Raw genomic sequence first — 20,771 nt, forward strand, 5'->3', positions numbered from 1 at the left:
AAGCTGTTGCTGCTCAGTAATAAATTACTTACAAGGAAAGAGGTAGTAACCACCTGGCAAGGCAAAAGAATCCAGATAGAAATAGCAACAAAACAGAAATAAAGAGAGTTGCTGTTCTACGTTACAAAATTTTATAGTGTTCAAACAAAGGCCACTAGCACTTATGTTGGGAAAAATTGTGTTATTCAAGGGTGTGGGAAAAACAACAACAAACAAACAAACAAAAAAAACACAAACCTGAGCGACATGTTTTATTGTCATTAGCGCTCATGTGCACAGCTTCTCCTGCTGACATAGCTACCACTGCTGGTTGAGGTGGTTTTATTATGTCATGCAAATGGGATGGGTGTAGTGGATAGGTAATCTGTTTATCCCAAAGCAGAAAAGGGTAAGAAACCCAGTCTCAGTCCAAAAAACAAAGCGAGGGACTTTGGAACACTGCAGTGGGAACCACTGGTTTAACCAGTTTAGAATCTGCACCTGAGACTGTATTCTGTAGAGAAGGAGCCATATTTGACACCCTAACTCCTGCCCTTCAAGCACTGCTCCACACCACTGGTTGAACTGTGTTGGCAGTATTATGTAGACCAGGGGTCCTGAACCATTAGGGTTACCATATTTCAACAATCAAAAAAGAGGACACGGGGGCGCCCCACCCTAGCCCCGCCCCCACCCACTCCCTCCCACTTCCTGCCCCCCGACTGCCCCCCTCAGAATCCCCAACCCACCCCACTCCTTGTCCCCTGACAGCCCGCTCCTGAGACCCCCCCCACCTTAAGACCTTACCCCCTACCTGTCCTCTGACTGCCCCGACCCTTATCCCCACCCCCAGACAGACCCCCGGGACTCCCATGCCCATCCAACCACTCCCTGAGCCCTGACTGCCCCCCCCCCAGAACCCCCAATTCATCTACCCCCCATTCCCTGTCCCCTGACTGCTCTGACCACTCTCCACACGCCTGCCCCGACAGGCCCCCCCAGAACCTCCAACCCATCCAACCCCCCTATTCCCTGTCCCTTGACTGCCCCCTCCAGAACCCCCCTGCCCCTTCTCCAACCCCCTGGCTCCCTTACCGTGCCACTCCGCAGCACACTCCAGGGGGCATTTGGACACAGCCACAACTGGCTCAGAGGGCCTGGGGGTGGGGAGACTTCAGAAGTCATTAATGGGGGGGACCCCCAAGGCCTCTAACCATCATCTGTCTGGGGCTTTGTTTTTTTAAATCTTCCCCAAAATCTATCCACGGCTACTGCTGCCAGGTTTCCTTTCCATTGGTCAAGTACCCCCCAGTCACCCTCCCCCTGCCCCCGCTCCCTTCCAGAAAGGGCATGACCAGCACCCCACGAGGAAACAGACACCTGGGCTCCAGACAGGAGCTAAACTCTGTTTTCCCTGCTGCGGGGCGGTTCTCTCCCCCCTGCAAAAGCAGGTTAGAACAGCCATGCCCTGGCTCTCCCCAGCCAGCGACATACTGGGCAGCAAGGGAGGGGGAGGGGGAGGGGGAGGAGGAGGGAGGAGCTCTAGAGCTGCCAGAGGCCAGCCACCTGGCCAGTGATTTGAAGCTGCAGGGGAGAGGAGGGGTGGGGGAAGGGGAGGAAAGGCTCTGGCTGCTAGAGCCCCACATGCTAGTGGCTCAATCCAGCTGGCCGCCCTATCACCTGCGCCGTGCTCGGGGGGGGGGGGGGGGGGAGAAGAAGGATGCCGGACATTTTAAGATATTTACAAATTCCCCCCCGACGCTATTTTTAACCTAAAAAGTCGGACATGTCCAGGAGAATCCGGACGAATGGTAACCCTATCAACCATTTCTCCTTCCCAGGATCCCCAAACCACCAGAGTTCCTTGCAGCAAAGCATACACTTCTCCAGAGTCTATACAGGCCACAAACGATTGAAAGACTCATTGAAGGATCATAGCAATAAGTTGCAAGTTGTTTGGCACACTGGGTGTGTGGCAAGTGCTTGACTGGAGCTTCTCCCATCTTCTCACCCACCCAGATTCACCAGCAAACACAGGACTACTTCAAGCGTCCACAGTCTCCTGAAGCACCGGTTCCTTACACCAGAGCAGAACCACGCCTTTGTGTAGTGAGATGTAGGAAAGAAGAGGCAGAAGCTGCAGTAAGTCTGGGTAAGGGTAGGGAGGAGGCAAGACAGGAGCAGGACAGCTAGAGAATCAGCAGGAAGGAGCAAGCTCCTTCTTGCCTCCACTCCTGATGAGCCTTAACAACTGTGGGATTTTACAAGTTTTTTATTTTCTCAAGAAAGGGATGCAACCTAGTGAGTGTACCCCTTGTGACCCACTTCCAAGGCATCCCCAGTCATCTGAGAAATCCTGCTGTAGACTGCAGAAAATGTGAATTACTTATACTGAAGTAATTTCTTTAACTCAGGAAATTAATCAGCCTTGAAGAGTTTAAAAAAATGGAAGATCAAGATGCTTATTTGATAGAACCCTTTCACAATTCCACTGTATTCAGTAAGCACATGTAACATTAAATCCACTGTTAGTGCTGATTTCAAAAGCAAATACACACTTCCATAGCAACTGAGACTGCTTTGGTATATTTTAACATGGGTGGGGAATGCAGATAAGGATAACAAAACAAATTTAAATAATTCAAGATGAAATAAGATTTATTTAGAACTCTGACAAATAGCAGGACTACAGAAGTATTCATTAAACTGCAATTTTGTTATGGTACTCACATGCATTCTGTAAACAAACAAATGTAAATATTTCACGTTATTTTTATATCCATAGTATCTTTGTGTGATATCTAAAATAGTTAACACAAAACACAAATATATTTAAATGTTTGTGTGTGTGGTGGTGGGAATTAGTCAGCTAATGTTACAAATTTAGTTGTACCCCTCCCACTCTTAATCTGTATCTACTTTTAGTTCACAAGACTGTCGTCTATAGTAGTTGTTTTAGCCTTATGTAGCATTCTTCCTCTGACTTCCCATAAACTTCACATCCACATAAACTGTTCCCTCCATCCTTGTTGAATCTCACTCATTTTCCTTTGGAAGATTTCTGAGGTGCTTAGGAGGGTTAACGGGAGAGGACAAAAGCAGTGTGTTTTGAATGGTTTGTCTGTTAGGTGATGTGACGTTGAAATGGAGCCTGCCAGAATCCACTAGCTGCATGTAGCGAGGAAAACACCGTTGCCCCAATGAACTTGGCGATTATGGGGCTTAGTTTCCTCTCAGTTACACTTGAAGTAAATCAGGAGTAACGAAATTCAAGTCAATGCATTACTATAGTCTACAAATAGTTAAGTGGAAATAGAAAATGACATACTCCATTGTGGAATACCTTTCCCTCTTTACTGCTACAATTATCTTCTCTACATCTATGCAGATACAGACATCCCACCCCCCCCCAGCCCTTTTCCCATAATGGGCATCATAGCGACACATCGCTCTGTCAATGCAATAACATTGTATTGCACCATTCGTCTTCTACACATCGTTCAGGATCTCAGGATAATCACTCTGCTCTTCTGCACTTCCAGGTTCACGTCATGCTGCCTCAGTAGAACTGCTGCGGCATGCTACGCTTTCTGCTCCCCTGACAGATGCAGCAGCAGCAGGCAGCACCAGCCAATTTGTTACTGCTGCACTTCGTGATATACAGAATTGTACCTGTGCCCCAAAGTACAGTGTCTCTAGTGGCATGTAAGATTTACTATTATAATACATCATGCACAAGATCGAGTTTAGCTTGAAATAGAGAGAATTTTCAATAGTCTAGTAATTTTTCATTAAATTTATTACAATAGAATGTTTTTGCTCAGTTTAATTTTCTGTAGGGATACTAATACAAAATATTACACTGTCCTCCACAAAAACACTATTGCCAAAAACACTTTGTCCGCTCTATAATCTTGCATGCCAATCTGTGATGCAGGCAGTTTCCTTGTGTCTCTTAATGTGCTTTGGATGACAGCCAGTAAGCTTAGCTTTCAAACACTGGGAAACTTAGTTACCAAGAAACAGGTACTTAGGCCTGGATGCTGGTCTCTTGAGGTCATGTTAACTATATTTCATTTAAATATTTACTGATTTTAATCCATCAAATAGCATTCTGATTCTGTCAGGATCTAAGAGTTCTTTGAATCTTCTCTGCACATCCCTACTCTTGGGATGCACCAACCAGCAGAGACCGTGGAATCTTCTGGTAGCAGGGCCTGTTAGAGTGCTCCTGCACCCTTCCTATCCCTATGCCCAGCATACGAGCACATTCTGAGGGCAAGGCATTAGAAGGAGGCTTGGTGCCTGTTGTCCCCTCAGTTCCTTCCAAATGCAGCAGTGAAAGGATGTGAACCTCTGGGGATCTCCCAGCTCCATAGCTAGAGTGCCTTTTTACCTTTTAGGCTAGTTATCATTAGGAAGTCTTATAGTTCATTTTTAGGATAGTTCAGATTAGCATTTTAGCTTTAAGTAGGAATATTTACCGGTACTGACATGGCACAGCCTAGCACGAAGCAGCATGGGTTTCAGAGATGCGTGTTATGCCCAGGTGTGTTCCCGGCATCTGAGGTGCATGTTCAGTGCCTGAAAGGCCTACAGGCGAGTCTCATCTTATGCTGGGGTTACGTTCCGCTGTCTGTGCATAAAGTGAAAGTCACGTATAGTCAAAATTACATTGCGTGTAATGGCGGGCGGAATCGCCTGCACTACAGGTACAGTATTTAAATTGTTATTTTTCTCTTTTTTTGTTTTTGCCGACCACGCAAAGCTGAATTCGCACATGTTAAATGCGTGTAAGATGAGACTCGCCTGTATAGGAGACTCATTCTCTGGCATGCTGTGCTATCTGCAGCACATGTACTCCTCGAGCCTGGAAGGAGAGACAGAACAGACTTCAGGCCCTTCTGTTACAAGAGGCCTTGTCAGTCAAGCCTCTGTGATGCAATAATTTTAAGGGATGCAAAAGGAAGTATGGGAGACCTGAATTGGCTCCTGGCACTTGCAGATCCAAGAAAGTATCAGTTATAAATAATAACCAAGCTCCAGTTCCAAGACAACTGGGCTTCCAGTAGCCAAATCCTCTGATCTGGAACCAAAAATATTACGGTCTCCATTGGAACCAGTACCAGATAGAGACCCTAGGGATCTGGACAACGTACTGGGACTAACGATGTCGGTTCTGAAGAAAGAAAAGAAATATATTTTAATTTAGCCTATCAGTTAGTTCTCTGGACCATTTGCAGCAGGCAGATCCAACACAAAGACTCCTCGAATGAACACTCCTATAGATCCTATGAATCAATCAAGTGATATGATCCTGGATTGGGGGTAACTGGCAGGACTGGCCCATGCCACTGTGGATACCCTGTCCATAGTGGCCAACCCCTACTTAGCAATACCATTTGAGAAAATTGGACTGTCCAGTGCCAGAACAACTTCTGCCTGAACCTATGGATCTGAGACATCTGGATCCAACAGCCAGGGAACATTTCCCAACTTTAGGGCAAGACACTCTCTGATTAAGAGTACCAGGAAAGATCTCTGTATGATTTCTCCTTTTGTGAAGGAGTAGCACTGAGGTTATACATTTTTCTATGACCTTGAAATGGGATAAAGATCATTGTTTCTATGCAAGTCTAGGGCCAAGAATGATTGAGAAATAATGTAGCCACAAGAGCTAAAAAGGAATAGATGGAAGATTAGAGTTTAGTTCACTCAACATAACCTTGCATAACCTCAAAGGGAAGAGGATCACTTTTTCAGTAGCTTAAGGAACAAAAATTCAGAGACAGTTCAGTTCTCTAGCAAGTAGGCAGTGATATTCCTGTTAAGTGACTTAAAGAAGTAGAATTAATGAACACACAGGATTAACTTGGTGGCAAGGATAAGGTTCTCATTATGTGGGGTGGACTGATAAAACAGCCACATGCTGGACAGTTTATTTAATTTAAAATGTTTTAAAAAGTTATATTTCAGCTGTCTTGCTTGGTCAGTCAAATGAACACAAATCCACTGTCCTGCACATCTGGATCTTATTTTTGACCAGGAAAATTACACTAGGATTTTTTTCTTCCATTGGGATTTTTTTGTTATATATATATATGTGTGTGTGTGTGTGTGTGTGTGTGTGTGTTTTCTCCTCTTTGTTTGCTTGTATAAAGTGTTGTTGTAACCAAGTTGGTCTCAGGATATTAGAGACAAGGTGCGTGAGGTGATAACTTTTATTGGACCAACTTCTGTTGGTAACAGAAACAAGCTTTGATTAGAGAAGTGTTAAATGGCCACTTCACCTTGACTGATCCCTTGAAATGTGTGCGTAACATTCTGCAGGATACAATGTGGACTGTTGAACAGCTGTGTCCCCTCAATTCTATAATTCTTTTTACACTGCTTTGCTGAAAGAGTAGCCATTCCTGGCCTATTCATCCACAGCCTCCATAATGTAAATTACTCCCAGCTATGTTATAAAAAAAGTGCTCTTAGCCCACCACTCCTGAATTATATTGCAGAGCAACACCAACAGATTCCCAGTCCCAGACTTGTCCCCAGAAATGTATGTCTTGTACTGCCCAGTACCCTTCTGGACAATACAAGCTCATATAAAGTTCATCATTTCATTAATAGAAAATTATATGCCCAAACCTGATTATCTCAAATGGGGTTCCCCAAACACTTCAATCCACACACACTGTCTTAGATAAAAACAATAAAACAAGTTTATTAACTACAGAAAGATAGATTTTAAGTGATTACAAGTAATGAGGCATAAAAGTTTGTAACCAATTCTAAGAAATAAAAGATAAAATACAAACTAATACCTAACTTAACAAGCTAAATGAACTTAAAGCAAAAAGGTTTTTCCTCACCATGGGCTTACAGCAGTCTGGCTGGATCCCTTCAGCCAGGACCCCTCCCCCAGTTCAATTACGCTTTGTCTTTCAAATGTCATTGATGCCATAAGTAGAGATGAGTGGAGAAAGGTGATTTGGGGTCTCTGTTCCTCATTTTTATATCTTTTCCTCCTCTTTGAGAATCATTTCCAGTTGGGATTCAGGTGACAGCTAATGCCAGGAAGAAGAATGTTCCAGCAACAGAATGAGCGATGATGTGACAAAGGCTTACGCCATGGGGATAGAGGAGAATGAAGGAATTTTAGTGATATAGAAGAAAAAAAGCAAAAGGAACTAGTAATAGACAAGATAGGATGGGAAAAGAAGAGAATTGCTAGCAGTTGCTAAGTACAAGATAGCAGGATTGGGCCCTCCAATCACAGCCACTCATTGAAGACAATTGCAAGAGTTTCATGGACTACTTGAATCAAGATTAGAGCTTCGGTGTCTGGCATTACACCAATTTGGAAACAGTCAGTCACCAATGTTTGGGACTAATCATGGTATAGCCAGGTTAAAAATCTCTGTGCTTTAATGGCTAGAAGTCAAACCTGGGCATGTTATTTTACTGTGACCAAACCAAATATAAATATGTTCCGTTTAAAAGTATAAACAGGCTTTGACCCACATTCCTTGAACATAAAAGAGACAAGCATGCCTGTACAAGAAAACACTATTTTTATGACTCAATTAGATTTGGGTCTAATTTGTGCTGGCAGTTTTTGTTCTGGAGAAAGGACTGCTATATATCACTCAAATGTAATAATTTGAAATGGGTAGCAATTCTGAATGTTAGGGATACTATTGGTCTCTCTAAAATAGTCCAAACCTAGGAATTCTGTCCAGTACTACCTATTGGAAGCTTAGATATTATCCAGAGGAGAGTGCCAAGTAGCATTATACAAGTTTTCTAAATTAAATTGGTTGCCTATTGTTCATAATCCCACATATGACTCAAAGTTGAATTTTAAAAAATCTGTTCGCTTGCACTTCATTTCAAACAGGAGCTGACATCCAGATCTGTAACTGTTTAAAAAGGTTTGGTGAATAAACTTGCATTAAATAATGGCATAACTGAATGCATGACACAAACCATCCTGGCTTTACTTTACAATTAGTGACTGGGGGGGGTGGGGTGGAATTTAAGTCATAGAAACAATAAACCATTCACATGTTTCAATTTTAGCTCCTGTGAGTTTCCAAGCACCTCTCTTCACCTGTTGAATTACTCTGAAGTTATGCAGCACATTTAAATAGACCAAATCTGACTCATCATTAATGGACTGCGGTAACAAAGTTAGGCCATAAAAGTCAGTGTTAGTTATCATGACATCTTAGTCATGTTTTATACATAACCATACATACACACCCACACCCACAAGGAAATCTCCATACTCATGGTACCTTTTAATACTACAGTTTGAAACATTGGGCCTGATGCACCAGTGCATTATTCCTGTTTTACACTAGTGTAATTCCCTCCTATTTGTACTGGAGCTACTGTCACAAAATAGTTTGTGATACAGTTTGTAATGGGTTTGAAATGGTAGTAAACTGTTAAGACAACTACCATTTCAATTAATGGCTTAACAGGTATAATTACACATATAATTGAAGAGCTAAAAAATATAAAGAAAATACATTAAACTATTAAAAGGAAACAAAGGAACTATATAATTAAAGATCACGTGTTAGTAAACCCAAGCATTCATCCAGAGAAATTGCTGTGTGTCAAATTGCTCACATAAGCAGAGAACATGTATTGCTTTGTTAGTAAGGAAGAAATATTGTTACCTGTAACTTAATTAAAAAAAACAACAAACAAACAAAACCCCTTTATTTCCATGTTGTTCCTCAATGCAAACAATTTTGTGATCTAACATATTTACAGTCAATCATCATCCTAAACCCCTCTTTCTAAAATACCGGACGATCATTCAAACTGGAATTCTCTTTCTCAAAACAGTTTAATTGGCCTAATTTGAGACCATATTCCTGGTTTCACAGTGAGAATAGTGACACTCAAAGATAAATGCTCAGAACCAATGAAAACAGTGGTTTAGATTATATCATATAGGACTCAAAATAAGGTAAATAATTTCTACTCTGACAGGTTTCTACTGTGTTAAGAATAAAAAATTGCCCTCTGCCTTACTTATTTCAGGGTGCAGCATGGAGTAAAATTCACACTTCGAGCTGATTGGGCCCTGAAATTAATCAATTGAAGGAAAGAAGAGCAGAATGAAGGAGAGAGAGGGAGCACACACTGAAGGCTTGTCTCCACCTCAACAGTTAGCTTGAATAGAGTGTAGTAACTCAAGCTAACTTAGCTTCAGTGAGAAACAGTCACATCACTCAAGCAACAAAGAGTGACTAGATAAGCAGTTGATACATTGTGCTAACTCAAGTTTGTAATCAGTAGCTGCATTGCCACTGCATTACAAGCTGGAGCTTCAGCTGCATTCCAGCTTCAACTCATACCCTGTATGGGCTAACTAGCTTACATTTAAAGCACCAGTTAACATGAACTAGAGATTTTTGTGTGTGGATGGCAGTTAGGTTAAAGGCAACACTCAAGTTGTACCTGGAACAAATACTGTAGTGAAGACAAGCCCTGAAGAGTGAGTGAGGAAGATACTTATTTGAACAGAGCTTCAAATAGCACTGTCCCTCCACAATACAACATCCATGTCACTTTACTGTTGAGATGTCAACTGTGCTATATCAAATTTATTCCCATTGGGTCAAGCCCACATGATCAAATATTTTCAGTATAACAGCAAGGGAAAAAAAAAAAAAAAAAAAAAAAAAAACACGTTTGCTTTAGTTCGCCTTAGACTTATTCACTCAGTGCTTAATTTGTGCCAGGGCTGAGCCCCAGCACCTTTAGGCTTCATAATTTATTGCTGCATCAGTTATGAATGTAAAAAACTGCTTGAGCAGGCCTGGCCCCTATTTGCTTGAGCACCAGTACCTCTTTCATTATAAATTAAGCACTGCATTCACTCCTTCCATTTTGCATGTCCCTGCACTATAAAGAAGTTCGACAGCACTTTCACAGAATTGCCTATGCAGTAAGCAAGCAAAATTTTGTATTCCAAGACACGTACTTACAGGGATTCAGATCTTGGAGAAGAAAAAAAAAAAAGGAAAGAATAGAAGACCGATCTTTGAAGTTTAAACACTTTCCCTTCACTCTAGCCTACACATATGATCAGTTCTTATACAACTGAACAATTCCATCTTACATGAGTTTAAAGCACCATTGCCCATTATCTGGTATTGTCAACAGAATAGAAATGCTACAGGAGTAAATGTGCAGTGGTCACCACTGTGGGGGGGGGGGGGGAGGGGAAATCACCCTTTGGCAACAGTTAATTCACAGTTAAAGTTATTTCTTATTCTTGGTGTATGAAAAAAAAACTGGTATCTCAGATACCACAATGTGGTCACTGTTAGCAAATGTTGACTTTATAATGGCAACCACTATCACACGTGGGAAATGAGAATGAGCACCTGGGGGGTTTTCACCTTCCTCTACAGCATGAGGCAAAGGTCACTTGCAGATTTAAACTAGAATAAACAGTGGATTCTCTGTAACTTGGAGTATTTAAACCATGGTTTGAGGACTTGAGTAACTCAACCAGAGGTTAGGGGTCTATTTCAGGAATGGGTGAGGTTCTGTGGCCTGCAATATGCAGGTCAGACTAGATCAGGGGTTGGCAACATTCGGCACATGGCCCATTTTATGTTCTGTGTTGTAATTTAAATCAATATATTTGAAAATGTAGAAAAACATCCAAATATTTAATAAATTTCAATTGGTAGTTTATTGTTTAACAGTGCAATTAAAACTGCAATTAAAGCACATTTAATTTTTTTGAGTCAATCATATGAGTTAACGGCAATTAATTGACAGCCCTAATAAAAATTTCAAAGGGATTTAGATCCATACTCTTGAATTTTACAGTCCTATAGCTCATGGAAGAGCTTTTAAAGATTATGAGATAAGCAGGTCTGACAGAGCTTTTCCTGCAATGGGTTATCCCTGAAGAGACTCTCACATGGAGAAACACAAGAAGTCGTCTGCTTCAGAGATAAAATGTGCTATTTATTATGTATTTTGATGTGCTGAATTCAAATATGACAATTAAAACAACTGATTGGCTACTGTTTCTAAGATATTTAAGTTTGTACAGGTTATGTCTATGTATATTGTGTAGATAGAGTTTTAATCAAATTGTAAACCTAGGTCTTTTCATGTGTTTATGCTTGCTTTCCATGATAATATTTCACCTGTCCTGTTTATGTAACACTTTAAAAATCAGCAAAAGGGTTATATAAATAAAATTTATTATGAAACAAAAGGCAAAAAACTATTATGTACATAGTTTAGTCCTATTCAGTGTCTACTCTGAGCTTCTTGGCTTGTCTCCTGTATTCATTAAATGGAGCATCTCTTGTCACTGTCCAGCATTTGTCCTGATAGCGTTTCTCCATTGTTGCAATGTCCTGGTGAAATCGCTCTGTGCTCGTCGCTCACTGCTCCGTAGTTCAGTGGAAAAAAAAAAAAAAAATCTAGACGAGAGTGCAAAAAAAAAAAATGTATCTTTAGTGACATGTTGCAACCAAGGCTTTTGTATGCCTTGAGGAGGTTTTCCACCAACAACCTGTAGTTGTCTGCCTTGTTGTTTCCCAGAAAATTTATTGCCACTAACTGGAAGGCTCTCCATGCCATCTTTTCCTTGCCACACAGTGCATGGTCAAATGCATCATCTCGAAGAAGTTCACGAATCTGAGGACCAACAAAGACACCTTCCTTTATCTTAGCTTCACTTAACCTTGGAAATTTTCCAGAGGTACTTGAAAGCTGCTTGTGTTTTGTCAATGGCCTTGACAAAGTTCTTCAAGAGACCCAGCTTAATGTGTAAGGGTGGTAACAAAATCTTCTTTGATTCAACAAGTGGTGGATGCTGAACACTTTTCCTCCCAGGCTCCAATGACTGTCGGAGTGGCCAATCTTTCTTGATGTAGTGGGAATCTCTTGCACGACTATCCCATTCGCAGAGAAAACAGCAGTACTTTGTGTATCCAGTCTGCAGACCAAGCAAGAGAGCAACAACCTTCATATGGCCACAAAGCTGCCACTGATGTTGGTCATAGTTTATGCACCTCAAAAGTTGTTTCATGTTGTCATAGGTTTCCTTCATATGGACTGCATGACCAACTGGAATTGATGGCAAAACATTGCCATTATGCAGTAAAACAGCTTTAAGACTCGTCTTCGATGAATCAATGAACAGTCTCCACTCATCTGGATCGTGAACGATGTTGAGGGCTGCCATCACACCATTGATGTTGTTGCAGGCTACAAGATCACCTTCCATGAAGAAGAATGGGACAAGATCCTTTTGACGATCACAGAACGTGGAAACCCTAACATCACCTGCCAGGAGATTCCACTGCTGTAGTCTGGAGCCCAACAGCTCTGTCTTACTCTTGGGTAGTTCCAAATCCCTGACAGGTCAATCAGTTCACCTTGTGTTATGACGTGTGGTTCAGAGGAGGAGGATGGGAGAAAATGTGGGTCCTGTGACATTGATGGTTCAGGACCAGAAGTTTCATCCTCTTCCTCGTCTGACTCAAGTGAGAATGATTCTGGTGCATCAGGAACCGGCAGTCCTTCTCCGTGTAGTACTGGGCGTATAGCTGATGGAATGTTTGGATAATGCACAGTCGACTTTTTCTTTTTTGACACACCTTTCCCAACTGGAGGCACCATGCAGAAGTAACAATTGCTGGTATGATCTGTTGGCTCTCTCCAAATCATTGGCACTGCAAAAGGCATAGATTTCCTTTTCCTGTTCAACCACTGGCGAAGATTTGTTGCACAAGTGTTGCAGCATATGTATGGGGCCTACCTCTTGTCCTGATCTCCAATTTTGCAGCCAAAATAAAGGTGATAGGCTTTCTTAACCATAGTGGTTATACTGCACTTTTGTGATGCAAAAATCACTTCACCACAAACATAGCAGAAGTTATCTGCATTGTTCACACAAGTACGAGCCATCTCTGCTCACTTTGGCTAAACAGAAATGTGTCCCTTTGCAAAATCAAAGACTGACAAATAAGAGCACGACACTGTATGATTTCTAGAGCTGATATAGGGCAATTTGTTCAGCAGAGTGATGTAAGCTTAGTTATGATTGCACCATCCATGACTTCTAGGAATAACATGATGCAATTCATATCATGTATGACGCAATACCAGCTTCAGATTGCATCATTCATTGTTTTGCCTAAAAAGCAAGTACTGGCCAAACCCAGTCATGAATTTATTCATAGATCCAGTCAAAGATGTATTTTAGTCATTTCTGGTTTAAATTGAGATCCCTTCCCTTTATAACTCACTTATCCTCCACCATTCCCAAGTCAAGGGTCTTATATACTGACCCAATAGCATATCTTGAAAACTAGAGACAATCAACAATTTTAAGCATCATTTTCGTTCTCAGTGACCCAGAATTAATAAAGTTTGACTACCTTTATTTCAGAAGCATTTTGGCTGTAGAGCAGTGTTATTTATTGCCTGCCTTGGCATTACTGTTCGGTAGCAATATCTTTCACTTCTGAAGAGGTCATTGTCAAAGAACTGATACCGATTTTATTTTTGGAATATATTTCAGGTAATCTTTCTTGCTTTTTCCAGAGACAAATTACTACTTGGAATATCACAGCTGTGCTCATAGACTTTAAGGTCAGAAGGGACCATTGTGATCATCTAGTTCAGGGGTCAGTAACCTTTGGCATGCAGCCCATCAGGGTAATCCGCTGGCGAGCCAGGAGACATTTTGTTTACATTGACTGTCTGCAGGCATGGCCCACTGCAGCTCCCAGCAGCCACAGTTTGTCATTCCCGGCCAACAGGAGCTACGGGAAGCCACAGGGACATGCTGGCCGCCACTTCCCACAGCTCCCATTGGCCGGAAGAGCGAACCGCGGCCACTGGGAGCTGCGGGGGCGCCGTGCCTGCGGACAGTCAATGTAAATAAACTGTCTCGGGGTCCGCCAGCGGATTACCCTGACAGGCCATGTGCGACCTGCGGGATGCAGGTTGCCCACCACTAGTCTAAAGTTTTATATTTTTTAATTTTTGATTGTAGTTATTTTTTGTACATAATTATAAATTTATAAGTTCAACTTTCATGATAAAGTGATTGCACTACAGTACTTGTATTAGGTGAATTGAAAAATACTATTTCTTTTGGTTTTTTTACAATGCAAATATTTGTAATAAAAATAAATATAAAATGAGCATTGTACACTTTGTATGCTGTGTTATAATTGAAATCAATATATTTGAAAATGTAGAAAACATCCAAAAATATTTTAAATAAATGGTATTCTATTATTGTTTAACAGTGCGTTTAATTGTGATTAATCATGCCATTAATTTTTTTAATTTCGCAATTCATTTTTTGAATTGTGCAATTAATTGTAATTCATTTTTTAATCAATTGTGAGACATAATTTTTATAAGGATATTAGTTGCAGAGAAAAATCAAACTTTCCACAAACAGCGAGATCTATAAGCCCACAATTGGAAGAATAATTTCTGGAGAGGACACTGGGTATTGATCTGGGTCCATTCTCCTAATAGGAGAGAAATATAACAAGTAAGGAGACACGTAAGGAATGCTGGAGACAAGAGGTGATATTGTAAAGTAAAGGGAGCTAGAAAAATTCACAAACTAATCAGATAATTAGATAAGCATCTATAACAAGTTTCCAAACCTTTAGAGCTACCCATCATTAACACCAGTTATATACATTTCAATTAAATATATATCTGGGGAAGTTACTATGTTAGGTCACATTATTTAAAAACAATTACAATTATATTTGGAAAAAAACTGAGTATGTTCTTTAGGCAACATTTTTTAATTACTCTTCTATTAAATTGTAATAGAAAACTCTCAAATAAAAAAAAAGTCATAGGTCTAACATATCTAAATTATTAGAGACAGATTCTGCAATGCTTACTCACGATGTGCAATATCTTACTAAAAATCAATGGGACTACTAGATGTGAGTAAGGGTGGCGAAATCAGGCCCTTAATTTGAATCAAGTTAAAAAATACAACAATGTTTTAACCATTCCTGTGTATGCAACATCAACGTAACAAGTAAGAGGTCTTTTTCATACTAAAGAAACTACAGAAGTTTCCTCAATAGGGAGGAAAGATGGTTTCAGTGTTTGGGGCACTAGCCTGTAATTCAGGAGATCAGGGTTTAATTCCCTGCTCCACTGCATACCCTTTGTGATTCACTTAGGCTACCATTTTAGAGATAAGTGACTTTCAATGAGACTTAAGAGCCTAAATGCCTAAGTCATTACTGAAAATGGGATTACACTCTAAGTCACTTAGGCCTTGCAATGCCGTTAAAATTCTGGGCCTTAGTCTCTCTGTGACTCAGTTTCGCATGTGTAATATAATAATAGTATTTCCATCTCTCAAAGGACCTGGTGAGGATCCATACAGTAAAAGATAAGGTGCTCAGATACTACAGTGATGATTGCTCATTAACTGGGTTAAAATATGGTCAGTCTCTAGCACTGTAAATAGAACAAAAACCGTCTTCCTGATCTATGCTACAGAGTCTTGACTTCAGCATGTGGAATGATTTGGCAACACAGTTCAGTCCTATATGCATTTCCAAGAATGAACTTTGCTTTAATTAGGTCAGGAGACTCAACTTGATATGTGTCATACAGTAGTTTCTGAAAAGCAGATGAGGTCAGAGCGAAGGGGCCAAATCTTATAGTATCCTAGCTCCTAGACATTCTGTTCTGTCTCCCAAGCAGCACTTGTGGAGATCCATACTTTACTTCTGTGGACTTCAAGAGGAGAAAGAGAGCTATACACTGCAGGCCATTTGAACAATTGTGCAGGGCAGGAGAGACTGAGCAGAAGTTCAACTTTTGTTTGTTGGGAATGCCTCTGAATGCATTGTTTTGCACTGGATCCACATTTTCCTTTTTTGTTTTAGCATGCTATTATGCAGGACAGAAATATATAATTTGCTTCTCTGCTTTCTGCCAGCTTCCTTCTTATATTGTTTGATTGTACTTCATACTAATACACAGGCTTCCTCTCCAGTGGCAAAGAATGTAGTAAAGCTAGGACTGTCCCTTGAATGAAGCCCAGAAGGTCATGTAACCACTGGAAATGAATGCACCCATTCAACAGTGAAAAGCTTCATTTTGCCTTAAGCTCTTTTCCACTACTAAGGTCTCCAGGAGGTTGTGTCTAGCCTGATGCTGCAGGTCAAAATTCTGAAACATTTAGCCATTTCAATAGTGGGTGCCACTATCACTTGCTCCAGTTTTTCTAGTTAGCTCTGTGTGATGACCCCTTCCTGTACTGTTTCTTAATGATTTGAACCAATTTAGATTGTCCTTTAATTAGGCAAAGAATAAGAAAGATAGAGATTTACTAAATATTCTGGTTTCAGAGTAGCAGCCATATTAGTCTGTTCTGCAAAAAGAACAGGAGTACTTGTGGCACCTTCGAGACTAACAAATTTATTTGAGCATAAGCTTTCATGGGCTACAGCCCACTTCTTTGGATGCATAGAATGGAACATATGTTGAGGAGATATATATACACACATTCAGAGAGCATGAAAAGGTGGGAGTTGTTTTACCAACTCTGAGAGGCCAATTAAGTACGAGAAAAATTTTTTGAAGTGATAATCCAGATAGCCTAGTACAGACAGTTTGATAAGAAGCGTGAGAAAGATTCAATATTCTGGTAAACTGTATTATAGCATCATTACTCACCATATTTCCTCACATTTAAAAAGGTTGTTTTGCTATAAGTGATAGTGTTTGTTTTAATATTAGTATGTAAAAGAATATAGACTCACTTCCAGTATTAATGTTTAATTACTAAGAGCATAATCCTGCAAATCCTCTTATGAGAGTAATCCTTCAATTAGATTACTTCAATGGGACTATTCACATAGTAAAAGCTTGCAGGATTGGACCCTAAATGTTAAATCATATTTTAAAAAGAGAATTACCATCATTTTTTGACACAGCCAGGAGCTGTTGGTGTGTTTAAAATAGAGATGATTTTTTTTTTTAAACCAAAATACATACTTTTTGAAGAAACAGTTTCAGCATTTAAATTATTGATGAACCAATTCTTTGCAGTATCCCTAATTTTGTCAGGTCACAGACTGTATGACTGCTGCAAATAAAATGATAAACTTGATCATGTTCTGTTGTACCAAGTTTAGTTTTTAACAGCACATTTTTCCCCCACTGTCCATCAGCACTTTATTTGTAGATATGTATCCCTCAACTAGTCCCTTAGCTGAAATAAAAAGAACGAGGAATACTTGTGGCTCCTTAGAGACTAACAAATTTATTTGAGCATAAGCTTTCGTGGGCTAAAAGCGTTATTTTTGCTGATACAGACAGACTAACACGGCTACCACTCTGTTAGCTGAAATAGTTAAACACCTTATCTTGTGTAACATTATCTTAAACGTAAGAAACCGGGATCCTTTTTTTTCCCCCCTTCTATTTAAGTAGTTTTTCAAGGCAGTTTGATCCTGTTCAGCTTGACCTTTCTTAACACAGATCTAGTGAACAACTTCCTTCCCAGCCTTCCAATCCCCCTCCTTTTCTCTGCAGCAATCATAATGGATGTTTATGTAAAAAAGGAGTAACAAGACAATACTAACTCACGTCAATGCAATTCCACTATTTGGTTAAACACCCCATTTTGTATCTGTGTTATTAGTTTTCTTTCTCTGCATGTAGAAATGGATAGTTTTAGTGAAAAAAAAATCTTTCAGTTTACAGTTCCCTCTGCTTTGATCTCTTCAGGAGGATGATTGGTTTGGTTTTCTCCTCCTGTCAGTTTGCTAACCCATCACTTTAGATCACAGGTTGAATTCAGAAAAGAACAAGCAAAAGCTCTGCAGGATGCAAATTATTGTGTTTGGTGGCTTGTTTTGGGGGAATGGGTTAAGTTTAGATGGGGGAGGCGGGAAAGTTTAGACGGGGAGGGGAAGCTCAACTGCTTGAAGGCTGACAAGTTGCTTCACAGCAGTGACAGAAGCAGTTCCGCAAAGCTAAGCCATGATTTGAAAACCCCTGAGCTAAGCCATATGCTATGGAATGCCAGGACTTCCTGCTTTTCCCAGCTGAATGGGTGGGATCCATTATGCCTGCTTTGCTCTGTACTTGTGAATTTGGGAAAATGTTTTGATTTTTAAAAAAGTTGAACATTTCCTTTCACTAGGACTGTAAGTTACTTTGCCATAATTCTTAACTACTTGCTGAACAATTCCATTCTCTTTCCCATAAACAAGTTTAAAAGTAAGCTGATATGGGTTAGAACAACATGCTGGCTCTTCTGGTATCCAACCCATTTTAAATGAAAGTATAAACAAATATTATAGCAAAGCAACACTAATGAATAATATGTTCACTGCTGCTTTGCTGAGTTTGCTCACAAGGTTTGAAACAATAGTTTGGAGGTGTCAGCGACCCCCATTCAACTCAAGTGAATGTTAAGACATGGCAATTTACATACTTGATCATTTTAGTATAAACATGTGGTTAGATGTCACAGAAATTAAAGATGGAAAAGATTAATTAGTGCTGACACCTAGAGCTATTGCCGGAAAGTTCTTGTCCCTACACAGTATATTTTCTACTGCCATCTCCGGGCCAATTTTAAACATTCCAAATGATGGGGGCTTCCTGTTCCACTACTTCTCTTGGGAGACTATTATCCGCTTAGTAGATCACAGGTAGGAAATTTTTCCTGATTTTTTTTTCAGCATGAATTTTTTTTTTTTTTAAAAACCGTAGCACGTTAGTCCTAGATGTACACCGAGGCTCTAAATGACCTATCAGGGAAAGGGACCACATGTGTGCAGCAGTAACCAAGAGGGAGAAGAGAGCAGCAAAGTGGGGAGACTCCAGATAAGGAGAAAGGGGAACCAGCAGTCACCAGAAGGGTAGCAGCTGCTCACCAAAGGGAGCAGTGAGAGTAGAGCATGAGTTCCACTATTCCTTACCCCTCTCCAACAGCGTAATCTTCTGAGGTACCCTTGGCTCTCTCTGATGTCAGTGGGAGTTGAGGGTACTCAGCAGCTTGCAGAGTCAGGCCCTAAACTCTTGCCTTTAACAAACAGTTTCTGGTGATTTTTTAAATAAGATTATTTTCCTGCTGCCTTCTGACCAACTGTGCCTTCCCTCACCCCCTTTTAAAAATGTAAACAGTACAGTAATTGTAATCTCACATAGAACTTGGAGAAATAATGGCACATACTCCACCAAATGTACAGAGCAATTCTTTATTACTGGGGTGGGAAAGGGCAAGGGGAAGAATGCCAAATAGCCATCTAAAAATGTATCTGACATGCTATATAGTACAAGCTACTTGAATGAAGCTAGTGACCATGAACTATATTTCGCCTCGAGTTATTTCATGTTGTGGGTCCACTGTGTTTAGCACATACCTTTCTAATGTGTCTATCACACACAACATATGTAACTTATTTATTGAGGTCATGTTCCCAGCTGACTTCTGAGATCTTCTATGATTGGATTTTTACTTCAGACCTTTCTTGGAACTTTTACACAAATTGCTTGGTACACGAGACATTGCTGATCGGAAGGAATCCTTCAAGCCCCCCCACCTCCGTAAAATAGCAATGTTATTATTAATCATTGGAACCGATCTGCCCTTGCAAGGCGTCCAGAACCTCCCGTTTCCTATGCTAGCACTGTCTCGCGTTAGTGACAGCTGAAACTGAAGCAGCCAACCTGCTGAGGCTTAGGTGGTGGGAAAGGAGTTTACATTTCTACTCCACCCAAATCCATGTGTTAGCAGCTATGAGTCTCTCTAATAACCCAGACTTTAATAAACTAAGCCCTTTAATACTCCAGAGCCTGAAGCAGGTCTTATCGCACAGCAGCTGGTCTCACCTAAAGCCATTTACACAGCCAGGTAAAGCAAGCTGGCTCCCAAATTACCTCTAGCGCCTGCATCTTGATTCGTCCCCAGCACACATTTTTTTTTTTAGAAAAGTTCCCATTGAGCTGCGCGCCTCCTTTAGCTCTCCATCCCCCCAGCACCTCGGATGCTCCCTGCCTCCTGAAGTGCGCTGGGTCTATGTACTCACTTGTGTCTTCTTCATAAGGAAAGACAGCGCTGCAATCCAGCCCAGCCGGCCGCGTGCAATCTCCGTTCAGCGGCACTGTGGCTCCAGCATAGTGCAGCGGCAGATAGTCCACGCATTGGGGTTGCCCGGAGCGAGCGCCCACTCTCTCCCCGGCCCCTTGGCTCGCAAGCCGCGCTGCTCGCTGTCTCCACGGCGTGAGCAGAGACGCTGACTGAGACCGGAGCCGGCGCCGCGCCAGTTCTTTTATAGCGCCGCTCTGCCTCCAGCAGCAGGCGCAGTAGAAGCAGCGGCAGCCTGAGCCGGGGCGAGACATGCCTTTCCCCTCCCTCTCCTCCCACAGTCTCCAGGAATGGGGAGCAGACGCCGCGCCAACAGAGAGGGAAGTTCAACGCGTTACCAAGCCGGGTTTGTCCGCCCCCACCACGGGCGGGAAACCCAACCTGACCCTCCCCTTGGGGCAGGCCTTAGCCAGGGGCTCGCTGCCCTGCGCTGGTTGGGTTTAATTCCCGGGCCAGGGTATTGGCTTGTCGAGCTTTCCATCATGTATGGGGTTCACAGTTTGGTTCAGTGGCTCTCATCACCCCCACTATACAAATTGTTCCAGTAGTGGGTGTATACTGTTGTGCTGTACTTGGTGCAGGCCAAAGTCAGCACAGGGTGCTGACAGATCGGAGTGGGAGTCTTTTACAC

General features: G+C 41.4%; 1 protein-coding gene across 3 annotated transcripts in view; it reads right to left on the reverse strand.

Moving 5' to 3' along the window:
- KITLG (KIT ligand) overlaps window positions 1–20,346 on the reverse strand; it is a 76,597-nt gene extending 56,251 nt beyond the window's left edge. The window contains exon 1 of one of the 3 annotated variants that reach the window (XM_054027665.1): window positions 20,082–20,346. In XM_054027665.1, coding sequence (XP_053883640.1) covers window positions 20,082–20,096 — 15 coding nt within the window. In that variant the 5' untranslated portion in view covers window positions 20,097–20,346. Of the gene's footprint in view, window positions 1–4,463; window positions 4,614–20,081 lie in introns of those variants that run through there. The other 2 variants (XM_054027662.1, XM_054027674.1) reach the window with 2 other exon arrangements.
- Window positions 20,347–20,771: the final 425 nt, after the last annotated feature.

The sequence above is a fragment of the Malaclemys terrapin genome, chromosome 1, assembly GCF_027887155.1.
Source record: "Malaclemys terrapin pileata isolate rMalTer1 chromosome 1, rMalTer1.hap1, whole genome shotgun sequence".
NCBI lineage: Eukaryota > Metazoa > Chordata > Testudines > Emydidae > Malaclemys > Malaclemys terrapin.